The sequence below is a fragment of the Schistocerca piceifrons genome, chromosome 4, assembly GCF_021461385.2.
Source record: "Schistocerca piceifrons isolate TAMUIC-IGC-003096 chromosome 4, iqSchPice1.1, whole genome shotgun sequence".
Classification (NCBI taxonomy): domain Eukaryota; kingdom Metazoa; phylum Arthropoda; class Insecta; order Orthoptera; family Acrididae; genus Schistocerca; species Schistocerca piceifrons.
The window spans coordinates 818,208,083-818,230,418 of NC_060141.1; the positions used below are offsets into that span (position 1 = coordinate 818,208,083).

The window sequence follows — 22,336 nt, forward strand, 5'->3', positions numbered from 1 at the left end:
CTCCGTCAGTGAATAAAATGGGATGAAACTTCGATAAACGACAAAGAAAGAAAGTAGTTTCTTTGGGACGCAATCCGTAATGTTGCACAAAGAAATACGTGTAGATCTACCCCTGTACAAAGCCATGATTAAGAAAATGATATCTCACGGTGCAACTACTACAGTCAACAACATTACGACGAGGAAACGGTTTGAAGAAATAGTTACAGATAGGAAACCACAGAAACTGGAGCAGATTTTTTCTAATAACGAAGACAAAGAAAAGTAATGGAGGGGGGGGGGAGGGGAACCAGCGGATATAAAAGGAGAAACTCAATAGAAAGTAGAAAAAAATATCGTGAAACAGCTGCGAATTAAATTGTTTACTTTCTCTGAAAATGTTGCCTCTTCATCAAATGGTCCACAGTTGTCCTTGCCTGTCATGCACAGATTGAAAAGTTCCCGCGAATTTAACTGACTGACAATAGCGCGTAATATGTGAATATGTGGTTCCGTAAATAACACAAATAGATTTGGTGTTTTGAAGATTTATTTTTCCTTTCTCGGAGCTTGTTAATTATAATTCAGCTAAACCATACAAAATTTATTCAAATTTCGAAAACGTGGTGAATTACCTTGAAGAAAATTTATTTACTGGTGTGTACAATCGGATATGATGTAACTGAAGCAGATTCTTTTCGGACATTCGTTAAGAAAAAAGCGTTGTTCCCACTATCAGAAGCCGTGCACCTGGCTTAAAACAGTGAAATAATACTTATCAGTTTTGAAGACTCCAATTAATAGCAGGAATCAAATGTATTTCATCCGTCAGCTTCAAGTGGGAAACTCTTGAGAAGAGTTAAGGTTGCTCGTATGGACCACTCTGATATCTAGGTCCTGCGATAATTTTTTGATACGGGGAAGATATATAAGGCCAGCCCCCAGCGTCTGGTGGAAGAGAGTACAGTAACAACATGAGTCAGTTGGTGGTGATTTTCACACTGCTCCTGGTAAGCCACATTAGTATTTACAGCCCATTGTTCTGAAATATCAGAGGAGGTATTCTTCCTCATGCCAGTTTATGTTTAATGTTATCGTATTTTAAGCTGTAAAATCCCTAACATTTACGTCTGTGTATACATTTCGGACACGCAGTAGTCAGACGTAATATTGCTCCAAATAAGACATGTATAACATGTCGGTACGTTTCTGACCCGCCGAAGGAGTGAATGTTTGAAGTAATACGTAGATTCTGTTTTCCAGATTCTTATGAATTTACAGTTCGATTTAGAAACAAGATTGTTCCACATCCTTAGAAGTAGTTTGAGTTAGAACTTTTCCGAACGTTGAGGCTGTGGTTATTGTTTATTGTACGTACCTTTCGCACACAACTAAAAAATCCACGTAGTAATTGGAATGCGGAGAGATATTGAGTTTAGCACGTAATTCGATTTGTTGTTAACCATGTGAAATATTCCTAACTTACTGTCAGTGAAAGTATCCCTCCAGTCGGGGCCATAATCAAGGTACTGTGTGTGATGTATTATGCACTGTTGCCTAGAGGCAAATTCCTTGGAAACTATTGTCTCCGCTACATGCTGTCTTTAATCTTTCCTTGGCACAGTTGCTAGTATGCTGTTCAGTGTTCATTGCAGAATGGAGAGTACTTGACTGTTACGTTTCCGTCAGAACGGTTGTTGCCACTCGTGCCTATGTGGTAAGGCATCAACTGGAAACAGATCGATTCATGGAGGTTTGTCGTTCTATAGTCCGACTAACATTATTTTACAGTCGACGCTTCACGCCGCGTTGTAGCTGGTTCCTTCCAAACAGAGCGTTCAACGTCACGACCGAATCGTTCGCCGTTACCACACCGTCACAACAGTTAGTTCATTTCCAATTACTTGTTCGGCTTTCTTCCTCAATGTGTTTGGATGCCGTATTCTGGGTCTGGCCCTTTTATTTCGTATTTCATCACACATGCTAACAATATCATAAACAACAAGCACACACAACTACACATGCACACACACAAACACACACACACACACACACACACACACACACACACACACACACACACACACAGACACATACATACATACACTCACACGCGAGCGCGCGCGCGCGCACACACACACGCACATAGACTCATACACAAGAATGCTAACGAATGACACACGTTTCTTACGCGGCACTACCCGAAAACTTCTGGATTATTCCGCACAAGACGCGAGTCAGTGTCCTTTAAACGGTTATCTCAATCACAGAGGCCGGCACGCATTACATAAGTTTCGCACGACGTCGAATTTTTGAAGGCTGTCAGTTAGTCGATGCGACAGGGACGCCAGAGTCACAAATACAACAGCGTACTTCAGAATGTAATGGCGTAGCCTAGTGGTCAGCGGATAAACGTGATGTGTAAAAGAACGGAGGCTCAACCGCAGCGAAACTTTTTAATTTTCTAAGAGTAATCAGAAGGCTTTGCTTATCATGTTTAGTCAATTAATTGGTTTAAATGTAATATGATTTTCAAATGTAATATCATTTTATTTCTAATGATTTACCACGTCATCCTACTGGCATTTTTATTTACTGCTATTTTTCTTCTCAACATTCTTTTATTCGTTTGGAATCTGCCTGTCTCGCCTATAATCTGCAACCGAGTGCCACCAAGGACCGGTCATTGGTTGGTAACGGCTAGTCCGTGCAGACAGTGTTAGGATAGTTTTTGGTAACCAATGACAGCGAGGAATTACAGTTCGCTTTCACTGCTGAAACTGTAATTCACTTAATCTGTGGCCTTATCAGCTAAAGCGTTCTTTTCAGTTACACGTAACATTCCTAGCGTTCCAGATTCCACACACGCAAGCATGCGCAAGTTACACATTGCCAGTAAATTCAGTTGCTTCGTGTTGGTATTCAGGGCCTGTTCTCCATGTTAAAAGGTTTCGGCGACCGCAGCTGTCCCCGACGTCTCACAGATCCTGACATCTGTCGTCGTGAATCCGTATGTGGACTGGAATGGCACTGAGTGCTTGGGAACCACCCCTGGAGACCGTGTATGCAACTACAACTGCGAGAAGGTGAGACCCCAATTGAGGCACTGCCTAATGCTCTGACTGTAACTTACCATGTATTTATTATTACTTTCTATTTTATTTCTTGTCATTTACACCTAGCGACTCAGACAGGTCATATTTTGACGATATTATGTTGCACATTTACTTAACGGGAAGCTTATGCGGTTTCTTAGTGTTTCACCAATATTGCAGCACTTATACTTGCGTACTTGAATGCAAGTGGGAAACGGAAATGCTTAAAATTAACAATTTTTGCTTTAAGAGGATGGGAAAATAGAAATATATGGAAGTGGTCACTGTTGAAGACTGCCACCCTCAATGCTGTCCAGGAGGGGGTGCCTAACAAAGACACTGAGGCTCTCGCTCGTGGACATACACTGCCCAGTCGACTACTACTAGCCATCAGAGGCTGGGGAAATCAGCAATACTTCCGAGTCTCTCGCCCACAGTTGATATGGTCACACATCTAGGTTAGCTTCCTTTTCTTCCGTCTATTCTGGACAACTGCATGTACTTCACATCTTCATTTACCTTAAAATCTAATATTAGTTTCTGTGACACTCCAGTTTCCAGGAACTTTTAATTACAATGTGTGTGTGTGTATGTATCTGTATATGTGTGTGTGTGTGTGTGTGTGTGTGTGTGTGTGTGTGTGTGTGTGTGTGCGCGCGTAAGTTTGTGTGTGTGTGTGTGTGTGTATGTGTTGTGTTCTGCTAATGAAACAGTCAGTATTGTTCCATGTCTAAGATATATGGTGCACCTTCGTTAGCAATTAGCAATTCTACTGTATCACAGAAAAGAAAAAGAAATGGAAAATCCAGCACGGAATAACGACAGTATTAATGAAAGGATACATTCCTCGCAGACGGGCACAGCAAAAAGACTGTTAGACAAATAACTTTCGGTCAAAAGGCCTTCTTCAAACATAGAAAACTCACACATTCAAGCAAGAACAACTCACACAAACATGACAACTACTGAGGTCATTCGGCATAAAACTGTGCCTGATAGGAGAATCAATCTGAGCTGTGGGGGTAAGGAGGTGGCTGTGCCATGAATGGGTGGGGGGGGGGGGGGGGTGGGGGGTGGAGGGGAGGGTGCAGTGCTGCTTGTGGGAACATGCAGAGACGTAATGGGGGCAGGGTAGCTGCACTTGCGAGGTCTGAGGGGGGTGGAGACAGAAAATGAGAGAAGGGGGAAAACAGGTAGAGATGTGGGCATTGATGGGATAGAAGGCTGTGAATTGCTGGACTGGAAGCAGCATAGGGAATAAAGGGCGACAGACAGGGACTCGTGAAGTTACAGGAATGTAGGGTATACTGCAGGGAGAGTTCCCATCTGCACAATTTAGAAGAGCTGCTGTGTAGAGAGAATCCACATGCCACAAGTAGTGAATCAGTCATTGAAGTGGAGCACATTGTGTTGAGCAACATGTTCAGCAACTCTGTGATCCAGCTGTCTCTTGGCCACAACTTGCCAGTGGCTATTCATGCAGACAGACAGCTTGCTTGCTGCATGTCAAGTCCATGTAATATGACACAATGGTTGAAACTTAGTTTGTAGTTGACATAACTGCTTTCAAAGGTAGCTCTACCTTCGACAGGATAGTTGACACTTAGGCCAGACTTGAGGAGGTGATGATGGGATGACGTATGGGACAGGTCTTGCATCTAGCTCTATTACAGAGTTATGAGTCATGAGGCAAAGGGTTGAGAGCAGGGTAGGGAGGGTTGGATAAGGATATTGTGTAGGTTGGGTGGTGGAATAAAAATGTAGAAAGGGGTGGTGAAGTGGTATGAGTGGGAGGAGAATGGTAAGATGGCAAGTCACTTTACAAACACACCTTAAAAAGAGATTTATTGTTAGTCTCTTCAACACTTAAAACACTTGAGCAGAGACAGTCAGCTCAGAACCGGGGGATTAACAGCAGCATTTAATCTGTAGGGCGAAGCGGTTTATGGGCCACAATACTGGCATTTGTTTTACAAATGGTAGGTCCTGCTGGTGTTTCTCTTTACATTAGTCCATGTCTTGGCCCTTCTGGTTAGAATAACTTATAATACCTGTAACATAAACCTATTAGCACCAGACATAGACAAGAAGTCACAGCGATTAATCAAAATGTTTCATAATGGTAGCAAACATACGTAACCTCACGCACACAAACACAGAAAGTTTGCAGTGCAGCAATTGCAAGTATTAGAATTATCCCTTGGCATTAAACACCACAAACCCATTTAATTTTAACCTTTTAATTTAGCTGTCTGTGAATTAAGGCATTAGATGACTGCTCCCTGTCATACCAACTTAACAAACCAACAATCTGAATGACTTCAAGACACATCAAGTAAGAAGAACGAGAAGAGACGAGGTCAGCCCAGTTATTATAAGCAATTCAGTGATCATTCACCCAGCTAATCTCTACATAATGTTTGAGTAAAAGGAATTCCCTTTAAAGCACAAAATATCTACAGTACTGTAAAACGACAACAACAACAGCACATGATAGTTCTTTAAATATGAATACCTTGCTAAATTACAGCCAACCGAAGGTAAGACATTTCTTAATGAGTGAAATAAACTTGAACAGTAAAACGTGGGCAAATTACTAACATCAAATCACTTTGACCAAAAAGCTGATTCAGAACATACGCTCAGAAGTGCAATCAGGTCACAGAATAGTACATAATAGCATAGCTGTACTTGTACTGCGGCGGTGCTGGTTGCTCTCTCACTATCCTTTAAACAGTCAGTGCACCTACCAGGTGAGGTAGGTAGATACTGCGATGGTAGATACTGGTTTAGCCGACAAAAACAGCGTTGAACAAAATTCGACTAAATACCTACCAGGCAAAGGTCACATAACTCCAGTGCATAGGTAGTAACTAAAAGTTACGTCGCTTGAAAAAATGTCAAAAATTTCCTTTTAGTTGATGTATTGTCTTTAAAACAAGAAAAATGGCTACCAAGTCCATATTTAACATCCCGACATCAATTATGCAATGCTACTGTCTCCATAACAGGTTTACACTCAAAAGCAGCCGAAAATATTTAGTCCGACCCGATATTTTAAACACGATGAAATAATAGTGTTCCGAAGTACTTTTAATTACGCCAGAAATTTGTGGTAATGAAACTTAAGAACATTCCAGGAAATTAGATTATATGAACTTACCCTCTTGGGTCCAGTTTCAACTGATACTATAGATGAATACATCACAGTCCCTAACTCCGTTTTTCAATGCCAGCATGGTTATTATGTGTTTTACGTAGAAATTTATATCTCCTGTAGTATTGAAGCTATTGATCCGACATTTTAACATCATGGTTGTGTTAGCCATAGAATTTGGTATACTAAGTATGAAAGAGATCGATTTATATTTAATAGTACTTCTTCAGATTCATACAGAGTATGTGTAACGTATTGCACGCAGCGTTGAGCAAGTATACGACTCGATCGGCCCAGCAGCCAGCGTCAGCTCTGCGAGCGGGAGAGCCAAAATCTGCTCCCCTCTCTGCTCCACACCAAGCTACGCTTTCAATAGTATACGACAACTTGTAATAATTTGCATTAATTACAGTACTTTTACTGTAACTACGTTGTGAAACACACTAACGCTTTAAACAGCCGTATAGCCACCAACCCAGCCAAACTAACAATCCGTCACTGCTGTTTGTGAACACCAGAGCAAACTGGCCCCTCAGACTCGAGTACAGTACTCTCGTTGGATACCACACGCCCCCTTACTGCACCGCCGCCTCTCTCTCTCTCACACACACACACTCTCTCCCTCTCTATACCAGCAGCCACCTGTCCTGCACCACCGCAGAACCAAACTTGAAGAACTCGAGGGCAACAGACTTGCAGCGCAAGCTTAAGTAGTCTTCACCTTAAGATCAGCGTCTCTGATCGAAAGACTAAACCACCGACGATCATTGATAACTAGAGAGGTACCACTCTGGTTGTGAAGCCACTGTGCATGACTCAGGTGGAGAGGGTACTGGGTAGGGTACTTCTCATTTCTGGGCACGAGAACAGGTAGTCGAAACATTGGGATAGAAGGTGATTCATTTGCTCTAGTCCTGGGTTGTATTGATCAGGAGAGGAATTCTCCTTTGTTGCTGGATGGTAGGAAGGTGGGAGGCGGTAGGTGGCTGGAGAGGCAAGTCCAGGAGATCCGTTGTGCACCAGGTTAGGAGGCTAATTTCGGTCAGTGAAGGTCTCAGTGAGACACTTGATAAATTTGGAGAGGGACTCATCATCACCGAAAATGTGTTGGGGACTGGTGACTAGGTTGTATGTAATGAGCGGCAACTGTTGAAGTGAAGGTATCGCTTATAGTTGGTAGGTTAGATATGGATGGAGGTACTTATGTAGCCATCTTTGAGGGGGAGGTCAACATTTAGGAAGTTGGCTTTTCAGGTTTAGGAGGACCAGATTAAGTGAATGAGGGAGAAGGTGTTGAGTTTCTGGAGGAATTTGGATGGGATATCCTCACCCTTGGCCCAGATCATGAAAATATCATCAACGAATCTGAACCAGGCGAGAGGTTTGGGATTCTGGGTAGTTAGGAAGGGCTCCTCTACTTGAAACATGATCAGGTTTGAACAGGATGGGACCATAGAGGCGGCCATTACTGTTGGATTTATTCATAGATAATGCCTCCAAAGATGAAGGAATTGCAGGTGAGGATGTTGTAGGTCATGGTGTCCAGGAAGGAAGTAGTAGGTTTGGAGTCAGTTGGGCATTGGGAAAGGTAGTGCTCAATGTTCGCAATACCATGGACATTAGGGATATCAGTATACAGGGATATAGCATCAATAGTAACAGGTAGATTACCATGTGCTAAAGGAAAAGGAACTGTGGACACTGGTGGAGGAAATGGTTAGTGTCTTTCATATTGAAGGGTAAGTAACAGGTAAGAGGCTGAACATGTTGGTATATGAGAGCAGAGATTCTCTCAGTGGCAGCACAGTAAATGGCCACAGTGGTGTACCCTGCTGGTTGAATTTACAGTCTTTACGAAGAATGTACAAGGTAGGAGGGCGAGGAGTAGTACGAGTGAGCCATTGTCACCCGGTAGAATTATAAGGGTAGGGTCAATTTTTAAGTGGTGGAGTGTGTTTTTTTCTGCAGATGGAACGTTAGCTTCCATGCTGGCTGAAGGAATGATGGTGAGACAAGATTTCAGGTAAAGAAATTCTGTAACTTTAAGAGGGGGAGTTGTGTCATCGTCAGATGGAGGAGTGAACTGAGTCAGAGGGGGTTCATCCCATTTCACTTCTACATCCAACAGTGATCCAACTCCCACTGCACGAAATAATCCCCTCTTAAAAGTTCAGAACTTCTTACCTGAAACCTTGCCTCACCATCATTTTCCAAACCTTCAATATGGAGAGTAACCTGACATCTGCAGAAAAAAAACGTAATCCATCACCTACAAATTGATCCTGGCCTCATAATTCTACCTGCTGATAAGGCTCCAGCGCTATGATTTTGAACCACAGTGATTATGTGGCAGAAGCACCAGCTGTCAGATTCATCCATCTACATACCCTTCCACAACGACCTCATTCCAAAAATATAATGGGACCTCCTGTCTGTCCCCAAATCATTGCCTATCCACGGATCTTTGCCATGAATCTACCTCTTTCCTCACCCCTACCAGTCCCTGAACTTCTACCTTGCATATGCTTCATAAAGTCCATAAATCAGACCATGTAGGATGCCGCATCGTAGACAGTTACTGTGCCACCACTGTGAGAACCTCTGCTCTCATGGAACAACACGTTACCCTGTAACTCAACCTCTTACATCAAAGACATCAACCATTTCCTCCGCTGATTGTCCACAGTTCCTGTTCCTTTACCACAAGGCATCTTGCTTGTCACTATTGATACCACCTCCCTGTGCACTAACATCCCAAAAGCACATGGCCTTGACACTAGCCCATGGCCTCCCAATGCCCAAGAGACCCCAAGCCTATGACCTACGGTCCTTGTTTCAATTACCACCATACCCTCACTCAAAATTACTTCACTTCTGAAGGCATAACCTACAAACAAACCCATGGTACAGCATTGAGCACCCACATGGCGTCATCCTAGGCAAAAATTTTCATGGGCCATCTAGAGGAATCCTTCCTAATCATCCAGATCCGCAATCCCTCACCTGGTTCAGATTCTTTGATGATATTTTCGTGACACCACACCCACACTCGTCCAGAATCATAATATCTTCTGTCCCATTCTCCTCAACCCAACAACGCACTTTCCTCGATGTTGACCTCCACCTGAAAGACAGCTATATCAGTATCTCCATCCATGTCACATCTTCCAGCCACAAGCAATACTTCTTCCATACTGTCAGCTGCCACATATTCCATTCCATTCCAAGATGTCCCTCCCATATGGCCTAGTCACCCATGGACATGAAATCAGTAGCGACGAGTGGTCCCTCTGCAGATACACCAAGTGTTTCACTGAGACCTTCACAGACTGAAATTACCCTTCCTGATTTGTATGGCAACATATCTCCCATACCTTGTCACTTCAGTTACCTACCAGCTCCCAGATTTCCACTGTCCAGCCACAAAGGAGCACTCACCTCATGCGATCTGTGCCACTCAGGATTGGAGCCACTGAATCACATTCTCCACCAGGGTTTCAACTGCCTCTTACCATGTCCAGAAATGAGGAATAAGCTACCCACTATTCTTTCCACCCCTCCTAAAATGGTATTCAACCACCCAACCTACACATTATCCTTGTCCGTCCCTATTGCACCCCTGCTCCCAACTCCTTTCCACATGGCGCATAGCTCTGTAAGAGACGTAGTTGTATGACCTGTCCCATACATCAGCCCACCATCTCCTATTCAAGTCTGGTCATAAGTGTCACCTATCCTGTCGAATGTGGAGCTACCATTGAATGCAGTCATGTCAACCACAAACTAAGTTGCAATCACTGTGTTACATGAGCATGAGAACCAGCAAGCTGTCTGTCTGCATGAATGGACGCTGACAGACTGTGGCGAATAGACAGCTTGACCACAGAGTTGTTGATCATGTTGCCCAACACACTGTGCTCCACTGCAATGACTGATTCACTACTTGTGGCATGTGGATCCTCTCTACACAGCAGCTCTTCTAAATTGTGCAGATGGGAACTCTCCGTGCAGTGTACCCTACATTCCTGTAACTTCACGAGTCCCTGTCTGTCACCCTTTATTCCCTATGCTGCTTCCAGTCACTTCAGTGACTACTTCACTGCCCATGGCATTTGTATCCATTGTACCAACAGCAGCTCTTCTGAATTGTGCAGATGGGAACTCTTCCTGCAGTACATCCTACATTCCTGGAATGTCACTAGCCTCAACCTTCGCCACATACTGCATTCCCTGCTCCCACTCCAGCCTTCTATTCCATCAAGGCATGCACTAGTCTCTCTCTTTTTCCTCTCCTCTACTTCTCCCCTTTTCTGCTCCCTCCCCTCCTCTAACCTCCACCTGACGACAGGTAGCAGCCCCACCCTGGCTCCACCACATCCCTGCATGTTTCCACAAGCATCATTATACCCCCCCCCCCTTTCCTAGCCTCCTCGTTACCCCACCACCCAGATTGCTTCTCTCATAAGGCATAGCTGATTGCAGTCTCGCCTCAGTGCCCAGAGACAGTGGTCATTGGTGTACGAGTTGTGCTTGCATAAATTTGCGTGTGTGTTTTCTGTTTTAGAAGATGTCCTTTAGGCTGAAAGCTTACAGGTACAGCAGTCTTCTTGTTGTGCCTGTATGCAACTCAGCTTCTCCTCTGTATGGTAAGAAGCAATGTATCGTTTTCCTAATACCGTCGAAAAGAAAAAACAAATATACACTAGTATTACTTAATTGGACTAAATTACAGTGGTCTGCCTTCAAGACTCGTCCCATAGGACCTTCTTAACTATAGCAGAGGCCCAAGTATGGAATCGTTATTAGTGTTCAAAAGGATCACTAAAGGATGCCCACATGGGTCGATTTGCAGAACTATTTTCTGAAACATCACCATTCAGTACACAAGGAGAAGGTCTTCATAGTCGTCATTATACTGTGATGTCCACCATCACACTTTCTTTGGCCACTGGCTATCATCCATTCTTTCAAGTAGTCCATACTATTTTAAATGCTTCTTCTGTATGATAAAAATTATTGGTTTTCTACACCCATAGTCTCTCTCATATTACTATTTGTGTGATATCGTCCAAAAATTGCGGTGCCACAGCAATGTGTATCAATACCACAGATATGAGCGATGTCTCTCTGAAATCTGCAACGATGTATGGAAGAGGCTGAAAAAGATTCCTCTCCTCTTATATTAATATGACTTATACCTAAACCATCTTTTCAATATCTTTAAAGCATTATGTTAACATAAGTCTATCAGCCTATTCCCATTGTCATTTAACGCATTTACGCCACACTGATCAACAATGGAGTCATTAGTTCTCCACCCAGTACGTGCACTCAAGTGCCCAATAACTAAACTTTCTTTTCGATCACTTATCTCCTCCGGCGATTCCGTGACTTCCGCGTAACATTTCATCTTACGCCTGCATTTGAAGCATACATTTCCACGATTACGACTGATTGCCCTAATAATTCCACTAGCACGTGCAGGATTCTTTCACCAATACGATCCCAGGATTTTATATCTTTCTTGCAATTTTTCCGTAATGCTATGAAGACCGTCCTCTGGCTCTCTTCTCTTTTGGCACTACTCCATATCATCCTTTTTTTATTTTACGAAATGTTTCCTCACCTTTAGTGGCAATCCCAGGGACCTTCCAATTACGTAGATTAACTGTCTTTCTCTGTGCGAAATTTTGTTTTCCAGAAAAACAAACCTGTTCATCTGAGGGTGTTTTAAAGGGAAACTTGGCCATGGCATTTTTTACAGGTGATGGGGTGCAGACCTAACGCCCCAATGCCAGCCTGGAGAATCGGTCAATGTTTACTGGCGGTTTTCTTCCATTAGAACGACTGCCTGTCTAGGCTCAGTCCTCATGCAAAATGTATGTTGCCAGCGCTGGAGTCCTCCTGTTGTCAGCTTCAAAAGTCGGTTCTCTCCAGGGATTCCCATTTGAACTATCTAGTGAGTGTAATCTGACTACTGAAGAAGAAAAATTACTCCCCATGCAAAGTGACTATCACGATAAATTTAAATAATTAGCCCATCACTCTGATGTCAATGACTTGGCGCATGATGGTTGGAGTTGATGACTAGGGCACCAACGATATGATTCTTCACTTGGCGATTTTTTTGTTGCGGCGATATCTTTTAATGATATTTGAGTCTCTCACCTACACAGAGGTATTGCCGAATTTATGAAGTGATAAGTAATATAAAGCCTATATTTACAACTTCTCTGTGCTGTTACCGTAAGACAGCGTCTGAAAGTGAGAAGGCGTCCTGTTACAGTGCTAGATCTCAGCACTCTGTCATGAGCCATAGATGAGTTCAATATTCTAGTCCTGTGATGCATGACGTAAGAGTCAAGGAAAGATATTTTTCTACCTGATGAAAGAATACTTAGAGGGAATATAGCTTATGCCATAGTCCTGTACAGGATTTCACAACAAGTAACGATACTTTAGCGATGTGAAAACGCGTGTCTTGTCCAATCTCTTCTACCTTTAAAAATAACTCGTTTAAATAGGAGCAATCTACATTTCGTGTGAGAAATTCGAGGTGTGTGGTCAACAACATCACTGCCTTTGATTGGGTAAAGTGGGTTATTTAAACTGGGTGGTCTACATTGGGGTGTAATTGTTTAGACTACTGTATTCATCCAAGCTGCAGCTGCTTGTTTCTCAGTGCACTGTGGCTGCCTGCAGCGGCGGTCACGAGGAGTCAGCAACCGGAAGTAACGGATTAGCACAGCCTGGGTCGGGTGCAAAGAGTGCACCGACCTGTCTGACTTTGCCCACAGCAGTGAAGGCTGGCGAAGTGACCAGTGTGCTGGGTGAGCCCGACAGAAGCGGACGTGTGTGTGTTGCATGAAAGAAGATTCAAAGTGATGAATATTTGTGCTGGACGTATTGATAACATCTGAATTCCTACCACTCCAATCATCCTCGCATGCCCTCCACGGCGGCGGTGGTGCAGTCTGTCATACATGTGCATCCACGATTGCAGCTGCAACTACAGCTGTGGCTGTAGTTTCCTCTGGTCCTTGAACGTTGGCGCCAGTGATGTACGAGGGCACAGGCGTGCTGTTTGTGGACTTCTGTGAGGCGAGTGTGCGACATCTACCCACGGCAACTACAGCTAGGGCCTGGGTCGTCGTTCAAGTGTGTAGTGTTTCATTTTTTGTCAGTACATCGCAGTAGACTCTGTCTTGCAGTGGTAGTTGCTGTTGTCCCTATCCAAATGGTGGGTACTACACAGCATTTCATTCCACTCCGTAGTGATTACACTTATTACATATTGGGGAACAGGGGTGGACAGTTGAGTCATGATGTCTACCCAAGTGGGGAAACCCTGTCTCCTGCAAACTGGTCAACTAAGGAATAAATATCATTATATTAATGACTTTGATTTGAATTTTGTGACATTAGCTCCTTCCTCTCCATCACAGAGTGAGTCTTTTCCCTACCAATTCTTTTCTAGGAGGGAGGTGAGGGGTGCAGTCGATTGGTAGGGGGGATGGAACTTTCTCTGGTGGTGGCACTGTGCACTAGCTCAGTCGATCCCTGCATGTCAAGATGAGTACACACACGACAATCTTCCAATAAGACGACACCTTCAATTGGCAACAGTGTAATTACATACTTACGACAGGTAGCTGTTGGATGTGAGCTTTTACCACGAAATAAAAGTGAGATCCAGCCCCTGCAAACTGAATTTTACAAAAAAAAAAAAAAAAAAAAAAAAAAGTATATCCTATAATATACACTACTGGCCATTAAAATCGCTACAGCAAGAAGAAATGCAAATTACAAACAGGTATTCATTGGACAAATATATTATACTAGAACTGACATGTCATTACATTTTCATGCAGTTTGGGTGCATAGATCCTGAGAAATCAGTAGTCAGAACAACCACCTCTGGCCATAATAACGGCCTTGATAAGCCTGGGCATTCATTCAAACAGAGCTTGGATGGCTTGTACAGGTAGAGCTGCCCAAGCAGCTTCAACACAATACAACAGTTCATCAAGACTAGTGACTGGTGTATTGTGACGAGCCAGTTGCTCAGCCATCATTGACCAGACGATTTCAATTAGTGGGAGATCTGGAGAATGTACTGGCTAGGGAAGCAGTCGAACATTTTCTGTATCCAGAAAGACCCGTACAGGACCTGCAACATGCGGTCGTTCATTATCCTGATGAAATGTAGTGTTTCACAGGGATCGAATGAAGGGTAGAGCCACAGGTCGTAACACATCTGAAAAGTAACGTCCACTGTGCAAAGCGCACTCAATGCGAACAAGAGGTGACCGAGACGTGTAACCAATGGCACCCCGTCCATCATGCCGGGTGATACGCCAATATGGTGATGACGAATACACGCTTCCAATGTGCGTTCACTGCAATGTCGCCAAACATGGATGCGACCATCATTGTGCTGTAAACAGAACCTGGATTCATCCGAAAAAATGGCATTTTGCCATTCGTGCACCCAGGCTCGTCGTTGAGTACACCATCGCAGGTGCTCCTGTCTGTGATGCAGCATCAAGGGTAACCGCAGCCATGGTCTCCGAACTGATAGTCCATGCTGCTGCAAACGTCATTGAACTGTTCGTGCAGATGGTTGTTGTCTTGCAAATGTCCCCATCTGTTGACTCAGGGATCGAGACGTGGCTGCATGTTCTGTTACTGCCATGCTGATAAGATGCCTGTCATCTCGACTGTTAGTGATACCAGGCCGTTGGGATCGAACACAGCGTTCCGTATTACCCTCCTGAACCCACCGATTCCATATTCTGCTAACAGTCATTGGATCTCAACCAATGCAAGCAGCAATGTCACGATACGATAAACCACAATCGCGATACGATAAACCGCAATCATGATAGGCTACAATCCTACCTTTATCAGAGTCGGAAACGGGATGGTACGAGGCATCACAACAGCGTTTCACCAGGCAACGCCGGTCAACTGCTGTTTGTGTATGAGAAATCGGTTGGCAACTTTCCTCATGTCAGCACGTTGTAGGTGTCGCCACCGGCGCCAATCTGTTTGAATGCTCTGAAAAGCTAATTATTTGCATATTACAGCATCTTCTTCCTGTCAGTTAAATTTCGCGTGTGTAGCACATCATCTTCGTGGTGTAGCAATTTTAATGGCCAGTAGTGTATAATTGAATTTCTTGTTGTGAGATCATTCGTCTCCAGCATGAAGTGAGTCCTTTCCCTGCCAATTTCCAGATTTGGGAGGGGAGGAGAAGGACTGGAGGAGCTCCCAGAAGGAGGGAGTTTAATTAATTTATCGATTTAATTAATTAGTCAATCAAACTGATATCAAAAGTGTCCTTTTATCAGTGAGGGGAGTTCCCAGAGGGGTTGGGGAGGGGGGACGAGTAAGAGGGGAAGGGGGATCGGTGAGCAACTGGATAAGGACCTTTCAGTGAAAAGAGAACGGTACGTTTGCCTCTAAATGTATGCATGCTCCTGAATGTAGGCAACCCGCACTAACAAAATTCACTGCTGTGCTTCCTGCCCTACTACTTGCAGGGTCTCCATGACTGATGTCACTCTAATCGAGTTCGCTCACAGGCACCTAATTCGTGGGGAAGCATGGTTTTGAGGGAGGAAATAGTGAAATTTTGGCACATTTGAAAGATTTAACGGTCATCTTAGTGAAATACTGCCATGAGTTTCTCATTGTCGGTAGAGGACGTGAAGTGTTTCATATACAAGACGCCGATAGGTTCTACAGGACCTGGTTGCCTGTTTGACTGATGTTGCAACCATTGTTGGTGAAACACCTGGATGTCATGTAGGTATTAGACACGCAGATGCGAATTATGCATTAGTGTAAACATACGACATTTTTCTGCAAGATCTCTAAAGAGTATTCATCACACAGCAGTCCGAACAGAATCTCCGAACATCACTTCGTGGACACCTAGCGGGGAAACGGTGAGTTGTTTGTCATATTCAAGAAGTGTTTACTTTCGTGCACGCTAACCACTCTAAAATTTTGTACGCAGTGTTTTACACCCTATATATTGTGCAGTTATAGTGTATCTACAGTGCATATGAAATTTCCTAAAGCTAGTCAAAATACATTGCTGCTTGGAAAAATAGAGTTAGAAAGCCATAATACTGCGTCAGATCACTTACATTACAAAAGTTCCACAGGTACTGCTCTGCCAAGGGGAAGAACAAGCTATTGAGTTGCTAACATGTCAGGACAACTACGGATGCGTTCGTGGGGAATGCGTCGAAGGCGAATCGGAGTGCGAGGCGGGAAACGACCCCATCACGTGTACAGGCGAGGGGCTCTTCCCTGACCCTTACGACTGTACCAAGTTCCACATCTGCAAGGCGGAGGGAAACTCTACCGTAAGATACTGCGAGGACGGCTGGGCTTACAACCCACTTACAGGCGTTTGCAGGTAAGGTATAACAATTTTCCTGCTGAAACGGAATTCCCAATACTAAAAATGGCTCTGAGCACAATGGGACTTAACATCTACGGTCATCAGTCCCCTAGAACTTAGAACTAGTTAAACCTAACTAACATAAGGACATCACACAACACCCAGTCATCACGAGGCAGAGAAAATCCCTGACCCCACCTGGTTCAAATGGTTCAAATGGCTCTGAGCACAATGGGACTTAACATCTATGGTCATCAATCCCCTAGAACTTAGAACTAGTTAAACCTAACTAACATAAGGACATCACACAACACCCAGTCATCACGAGGCAGAGAAAATCCCTGACCCCGCCTGGTTCAAATGGTTCAAATGGCTCTGAGTACTATGGGACTTAACATCTATGGTCATCAGTCCCCTAGAACTTAGAACTACTTAAACCTAACTAACATAAGGACGTCACACAACACCCAGTCATCACGAGGCAGAGAAAATCCCTGACCCCGCCGGGAATCGAACCCGGGAACACGGGCGTGGGAAGCGAGAACGCTACCGCATGACCACGAGCTGCGGACTCCAAATACTAACGTCATCTCTTCACGCAGTTTGAGTCAGCTACCACAGGCCCCCTACGATATAACATGTCGATCAGACAGTTTCAAGATACCGCCACAAACAAGTATCCCTCTGTTAGGAGTCTCACAAACCTCTGCCCTGAGGGACGGACAGCCCACCACAGCGGGTAAACGCTGCTGACCTTTCAAAGCGCCAAACACTCTCCTCACCTTCCCCTTTCTCCCCGAACCAGCGAGAAACAAGATCCCCCCCTCCCCAACCTCATGCTTCTAAACTTGCGTTTATGAGTGAACGACACCATTTTCAGCCAGGCAGCACTCCCACATTGAACGAAGACACTTAATTATAATTACCAGACCTAAACAAAAAAGACAGCTATGTTGTTAATACACGTGACATTACTAAAGGTCACTTTTATTAAATACGGGAAAATCCGAGTATAGCTATCGCTATTAACGTAATTTCGAATGATCCCTAGAATTCCAAATACACAGCTTGGACAACTAGCACTTTGCAGTATTTAAAAAAATTAATGCTCCCAAAACTTACCTGTGCATTAATAACGAGCAACATCGCGTATGTATGTACGGTTTTAACAGTGGAAAGCCAAGAAATAACCACTAACCTACCACAACAAGGTATTTACTCAAATAACCCCTGCAGTAGTATTAGTCAGTGGCGATGCTAGAGTACTCATAAATACAATTCTGCAATATTACTGGCCGTAGATGAGATCCACCAGCGCTCCCAGACAGAATAAAAGGACATGTAACTCTCGCAATAACAGTGTCCAAAGTCACTGTATGCCTCGTAAATAGATGCGGGCCGGCCTCTGTGGCCGAATGGTTCTAGGCGCTTCAGTCCGGAACCGCGCTGCTCCTACGGTCGCAGGTTCGAATCCTGCTTCGTGCATGGATGAGTATGATGTCATTAGTTTAGTTAGATTTAAGTAGTTGTAAGTATAGTGGACTGATGACCTCTGATGTTAAGTCCCATAGTGCTTAGAGTCATTTGAACCATTTGAATAGATGCGGAAATAAGGCGAAGTATACAGGTCCTCGGCACACACAAATGAGATTCAGCGAAGGCCACAGTGAAACAAAAACAAACTATATCCACATATACAGTCGGCCATAGAACCCCAGAGGCCACGGCACCTCTCTCACGATGTGAGAAACTCTCTAGTTGCATCTTTTGCCTAGCGCTGCACTACACGAATAGCATCTTTGGTTGGAAGCAGCAGAATTTCTCTCTGATGTGACACAATCCAGCAAAGTGGAGGTGGCTTAGCAGCGTGTTTATTCGTCGCGGCGTCTTATTTTTTATGCGTGCGGTACCTTTGGTCGCAAATCGATTGTGCTATGACGTCATTAATATGAAATGACACTATTTCTATCATGGTGTTCATTCCTAACACTATGGCGCCAGCCACACTAGTACCGAACTGATGGCTTGGCGGTGATACATACATCGGGCCCGTGCTGCATTGTGATTAGCTGACAGCATCATGACGTCGACAGGTCGCGGAGGCGTTAGGAAGGATATTGCATAACTGGATAAAACGCGAAAATTGACGGAAATAGAGTATTCAGATATCTGCCTGTTTGTGATCTCTGCTGGCGCCTCGAATGACGAAATGTTAAACTGTTGTTATCAAATAACCATAGCCTAGGCCTCACTAATTGACGTGACTTGACGTAATTTGTTATTAAAAAGTAGACACGGCCTACAGACTCTCCTTCCAGAGTGCCCCAGCTACAAATACGGAAAATTGTGTAGCAATAAGGAAGAAATACGATAAAGTTTTATTGACTGTTATTAACAAATACAATCAAGTGGTGCGACTTAATGTAATTTGTTATTAACAAATAGCACGTCATGACCCTGTCTGTGCTTCCACTCAAGTACCCCTTTACAAAGCGTGATATGGGGGTGGAAGGGGTGCCCATATCTTATTGGTCTACTGAGTCTCCCGCCATTTTATTGTGCTCCCATTGGCTGAGGGAGAGAGGAAGGTCTTTCCCGCCAATGTTATGTTACATAACCACTACTGAGTTACGTTATAACCTTGAATATAAATCAAACAATTGCGTAAGATGTGTGGGGGTTTCTCTCGGTTACCATGATTAATTCCTGATGATGGTTCTCCGGAGGGGGGAGGGGGAGGGCGGGAGGGGGGGGGAATAAGTGGTGGGGGGGGTACCAAGGAGCCCAAGGGCGTAACCTGACATTGGAAGTCCTTATCACTGTAACCTGGTGCTAAAGGTCAAGGTCATGTCATGAGAGCGCTGGTAACGTACTCCTGTGAGCGTGTGGGCCATTTTGCGTTTCCAAGACGAACAAGGCAGAGATATACTGTAGAAATGTCCTGTGCAGAAGGTCTATAATTATCTGTTTGGAATGGGAGGAACAGTCTTGTTGCTACCATATGCACAATAGGATAAGTCCCACCAAGTACGGCTGCGTGTGTATTAGGTTCTGCAGATATTTGTGGCCGTTTTAAGCTCCCATCAGTGAAACAGGGACCAATGTCGATATTCTTGAACAGCATATTGACGTTTTGACGTGCCCAGATCCTTGTTTATCCACTTGCAGGGTGAGGTGTCGTTGCTATTTCTGAACTTTCTTAGCTCAGTGAGCTGCTCTGAACGACTGCCCGACCTGTAGCGGCGTGTTCTTTGGTTCAGTGTGGAAAGACTTTAAAAGACAGGCTGTGATATGCGTGGAAGCAGGATGCAAAAATGTTACTGTCTCACAATTGGAAAGAGGATTCATTCCGTCAGCACCACTGAAGCTTCATAAGATCTTGCATTGGGACTCTTTTACAGCATCGTGAGAGGCAAGGTAGATTTCCGTGTGAAATGACTATGGAACATTTTAATCTGACGCACTAGGTCCATAGCAAAGATCACCAAGGCATACGTCCCACAATGCGAACATTGTCTGCAAAACATAGATTTACTGAGACGCCCATTAAACCATTTCTGTTTGAATAAAATTAGAAGGAAGGTCCGCATTGGCGGTAATTTTGATGATTTATTAACAGCAAAATCGGTTTTCGATCATATAATGATCATCTTCAGTGCTGGAAGTTAAAAATTTTTAAATAACGATCAGTGAATAAGAAACAAAAGACCACAAACACACCTGAGTATTAACTAACTGTTGGTAAGAACATACTTTTAGCGTACAAATTAAAGCTCGTGGACACTGGTGTCTAGTTATTAGCAGTAACAGAAGCAATGAAACGACCAAAATAACTGAAGCCGCTGCTTACATTCACCTATACAGCAGACCTCGGTCTGACAGGGGCTTGGAACGCCCTCTATGTGACATGTGTCACATGAAGACTTAACATTACTTTATTTGGCAGGAGATGGCCACAAAATACCAAATGTGCACTTGCAAATCATTAATTGAACCAAACGCATAGCAAAAAGGAAGGGGGAAATGCACATCTTGCTAAAATACACTGGCATGTTATTTTCAAGACAACTTAAAAAACATGCAAGAATAAAAATAAACAGGTAAAGTTATGAGGTGGAGTCGCCAATCAATAATTTTTGTTTGAGCCATCAGACATCTGACATTTTTTATGACGTTGGCCACCAATACGCCCCCTGTGCCATCCTCTTCACCTTAGGGTACCACTTGCGACCTCAACTACGTCCTCAACTACGTGCTGAAGGTTTTCCAGACACTATCGTCGTCTACAGTTTTTACCCTCCACTGCAGCGTCTTCTGCCATGGAAGTTAATCTCCGATGTCTTAACACTGGACATCTTGTCCTTTCTTCTTCTGAGTGTTTTCAAAATGGGTCTGAGCACTATGGGATTTAACATCTGAGGTCATCAGTCCCCTAGACTTAGAAGTACTTAAACCTAACTAACCTAAGGACATCACACGGATCCATGCCCGAGGCAGAATTCAAACCTGCGACCGTAGCAGCAGCGCAGTTCTGGACTGAAGCGCCTAGAACCGCTCGGCCACAACGGCCGGCCTGAGTATTTTCCATATGTTCTTTTCTTCCCCGACTCTTAGGAGAACTTCCTCATTTCTTACCTACAGTGTACCTTCTATAGCACCGCGTCTCAGACGCTTCGATTTTCTTCTGTTCTGGTTTTCCTATAGTCCACGATCCACTGGGCTCCAAACGTACATTATCAGAAACTTCTTCCACAAATGGAGGCTTCTTTTTGTTGCTAGCAGATTTGTTTTGCTCTAGAATGCTAGAATGCCCTCTTTCCCTGTGCTAGTCTACTTTCTACGTTCTCCTTGGTTCGTCAGTCAGGGGTTATTTTGCTCCAAAGGTAGCTGAATTCCTTCGTCTACTTCCTGATCACCATTTTTGATGTTAAGTGCCTCGCCGTTCTCATTTCTGCTACTTCTCACTATTTTCAGCCTTCTGCGGTTTATTCTCAGTTCATATTCTGTACTCATTAGCGTGTTGATTCTATTCAACAGATCCTATGATAGCCGGCCGAGGTGGCCGAGCAGTTCTAGGCGCTACAGTCTGGAACCGCGCGACCACTACGGTCGCAGGTTCGAATCCTGCCTCGGGAATGAATATGTGTGATGTCCTTAGGTTAGTTAGGTTTAAGTAGTTCAAAGTTCTAGGGGACTGATTACCTCAGAAGTTAAGTCCCATAGTGCTCAGAGCCATTTGCACCATTTTAGATCCTACGATACTTGTTCAAGTTCAATGTGGATAGCAACGTCATAAGCGCATCTTACCACAGATATCCTTTCCCCAAGAATTATAATCCTACTCTTGAAAATTTCTTTTATTTCTGTCATTGTTTCTTCGATGTATAGATTTAGGAGCGGAAGCACCATCCCTGTTTTAGTCCCTTTTTAATCTTGGTCTTCTAGTCTTATTGTTCCCTCTTCGATCTTGTACATACTGTGAAGTTTTCTCGTCTTTTCCTATAGCTCAGGGGATGTCCATTAAGTACGTGAGAGGGTCTCTTTAAACTTCGACCCCTACTGGCATGCACTTTCAGCTATTGAGATAGTGTTACGGAAGCAGTCAATATTAAATTAGCAAGTAACGTTATAAATAGAGATGGAGGTTTTTGTTCAAATTCTTCGTGTAATCCGGCTGTCTCGCTTGTC

The 22,336-nt window shown here is 43.9% G+C and overlaps 1 protein-coding gene across 1 annotated transcript in view; it reads left to right on the forward strand.

Moving 5' to 3' along the window:
* The first annotated feature begins 945 nt into the window (after positions 1-945).
* Positions 946-22,336, forward strand: part of LOC124796236 — a 129,273-nt gene continuing 107,882 nt past the window's right edge. Inside the window, exons 1-3 of the mRNA XM_047260325.1 lie at positions 946-989; positions 2,928-3,065; positions 16,407-16,663. Of these exons, the coding sequence (XP_047116281.1) occupies positions 954-989; positions 2,928-3,065; positions 16,407-16,663 (431 nt within the window). The 5' untranslated portion in view covers positions 946-953. The remainder of the gene's footprint in view (positions 990-2,927; positions 3,066-16,406; positions 16,664-22,336) is intronic.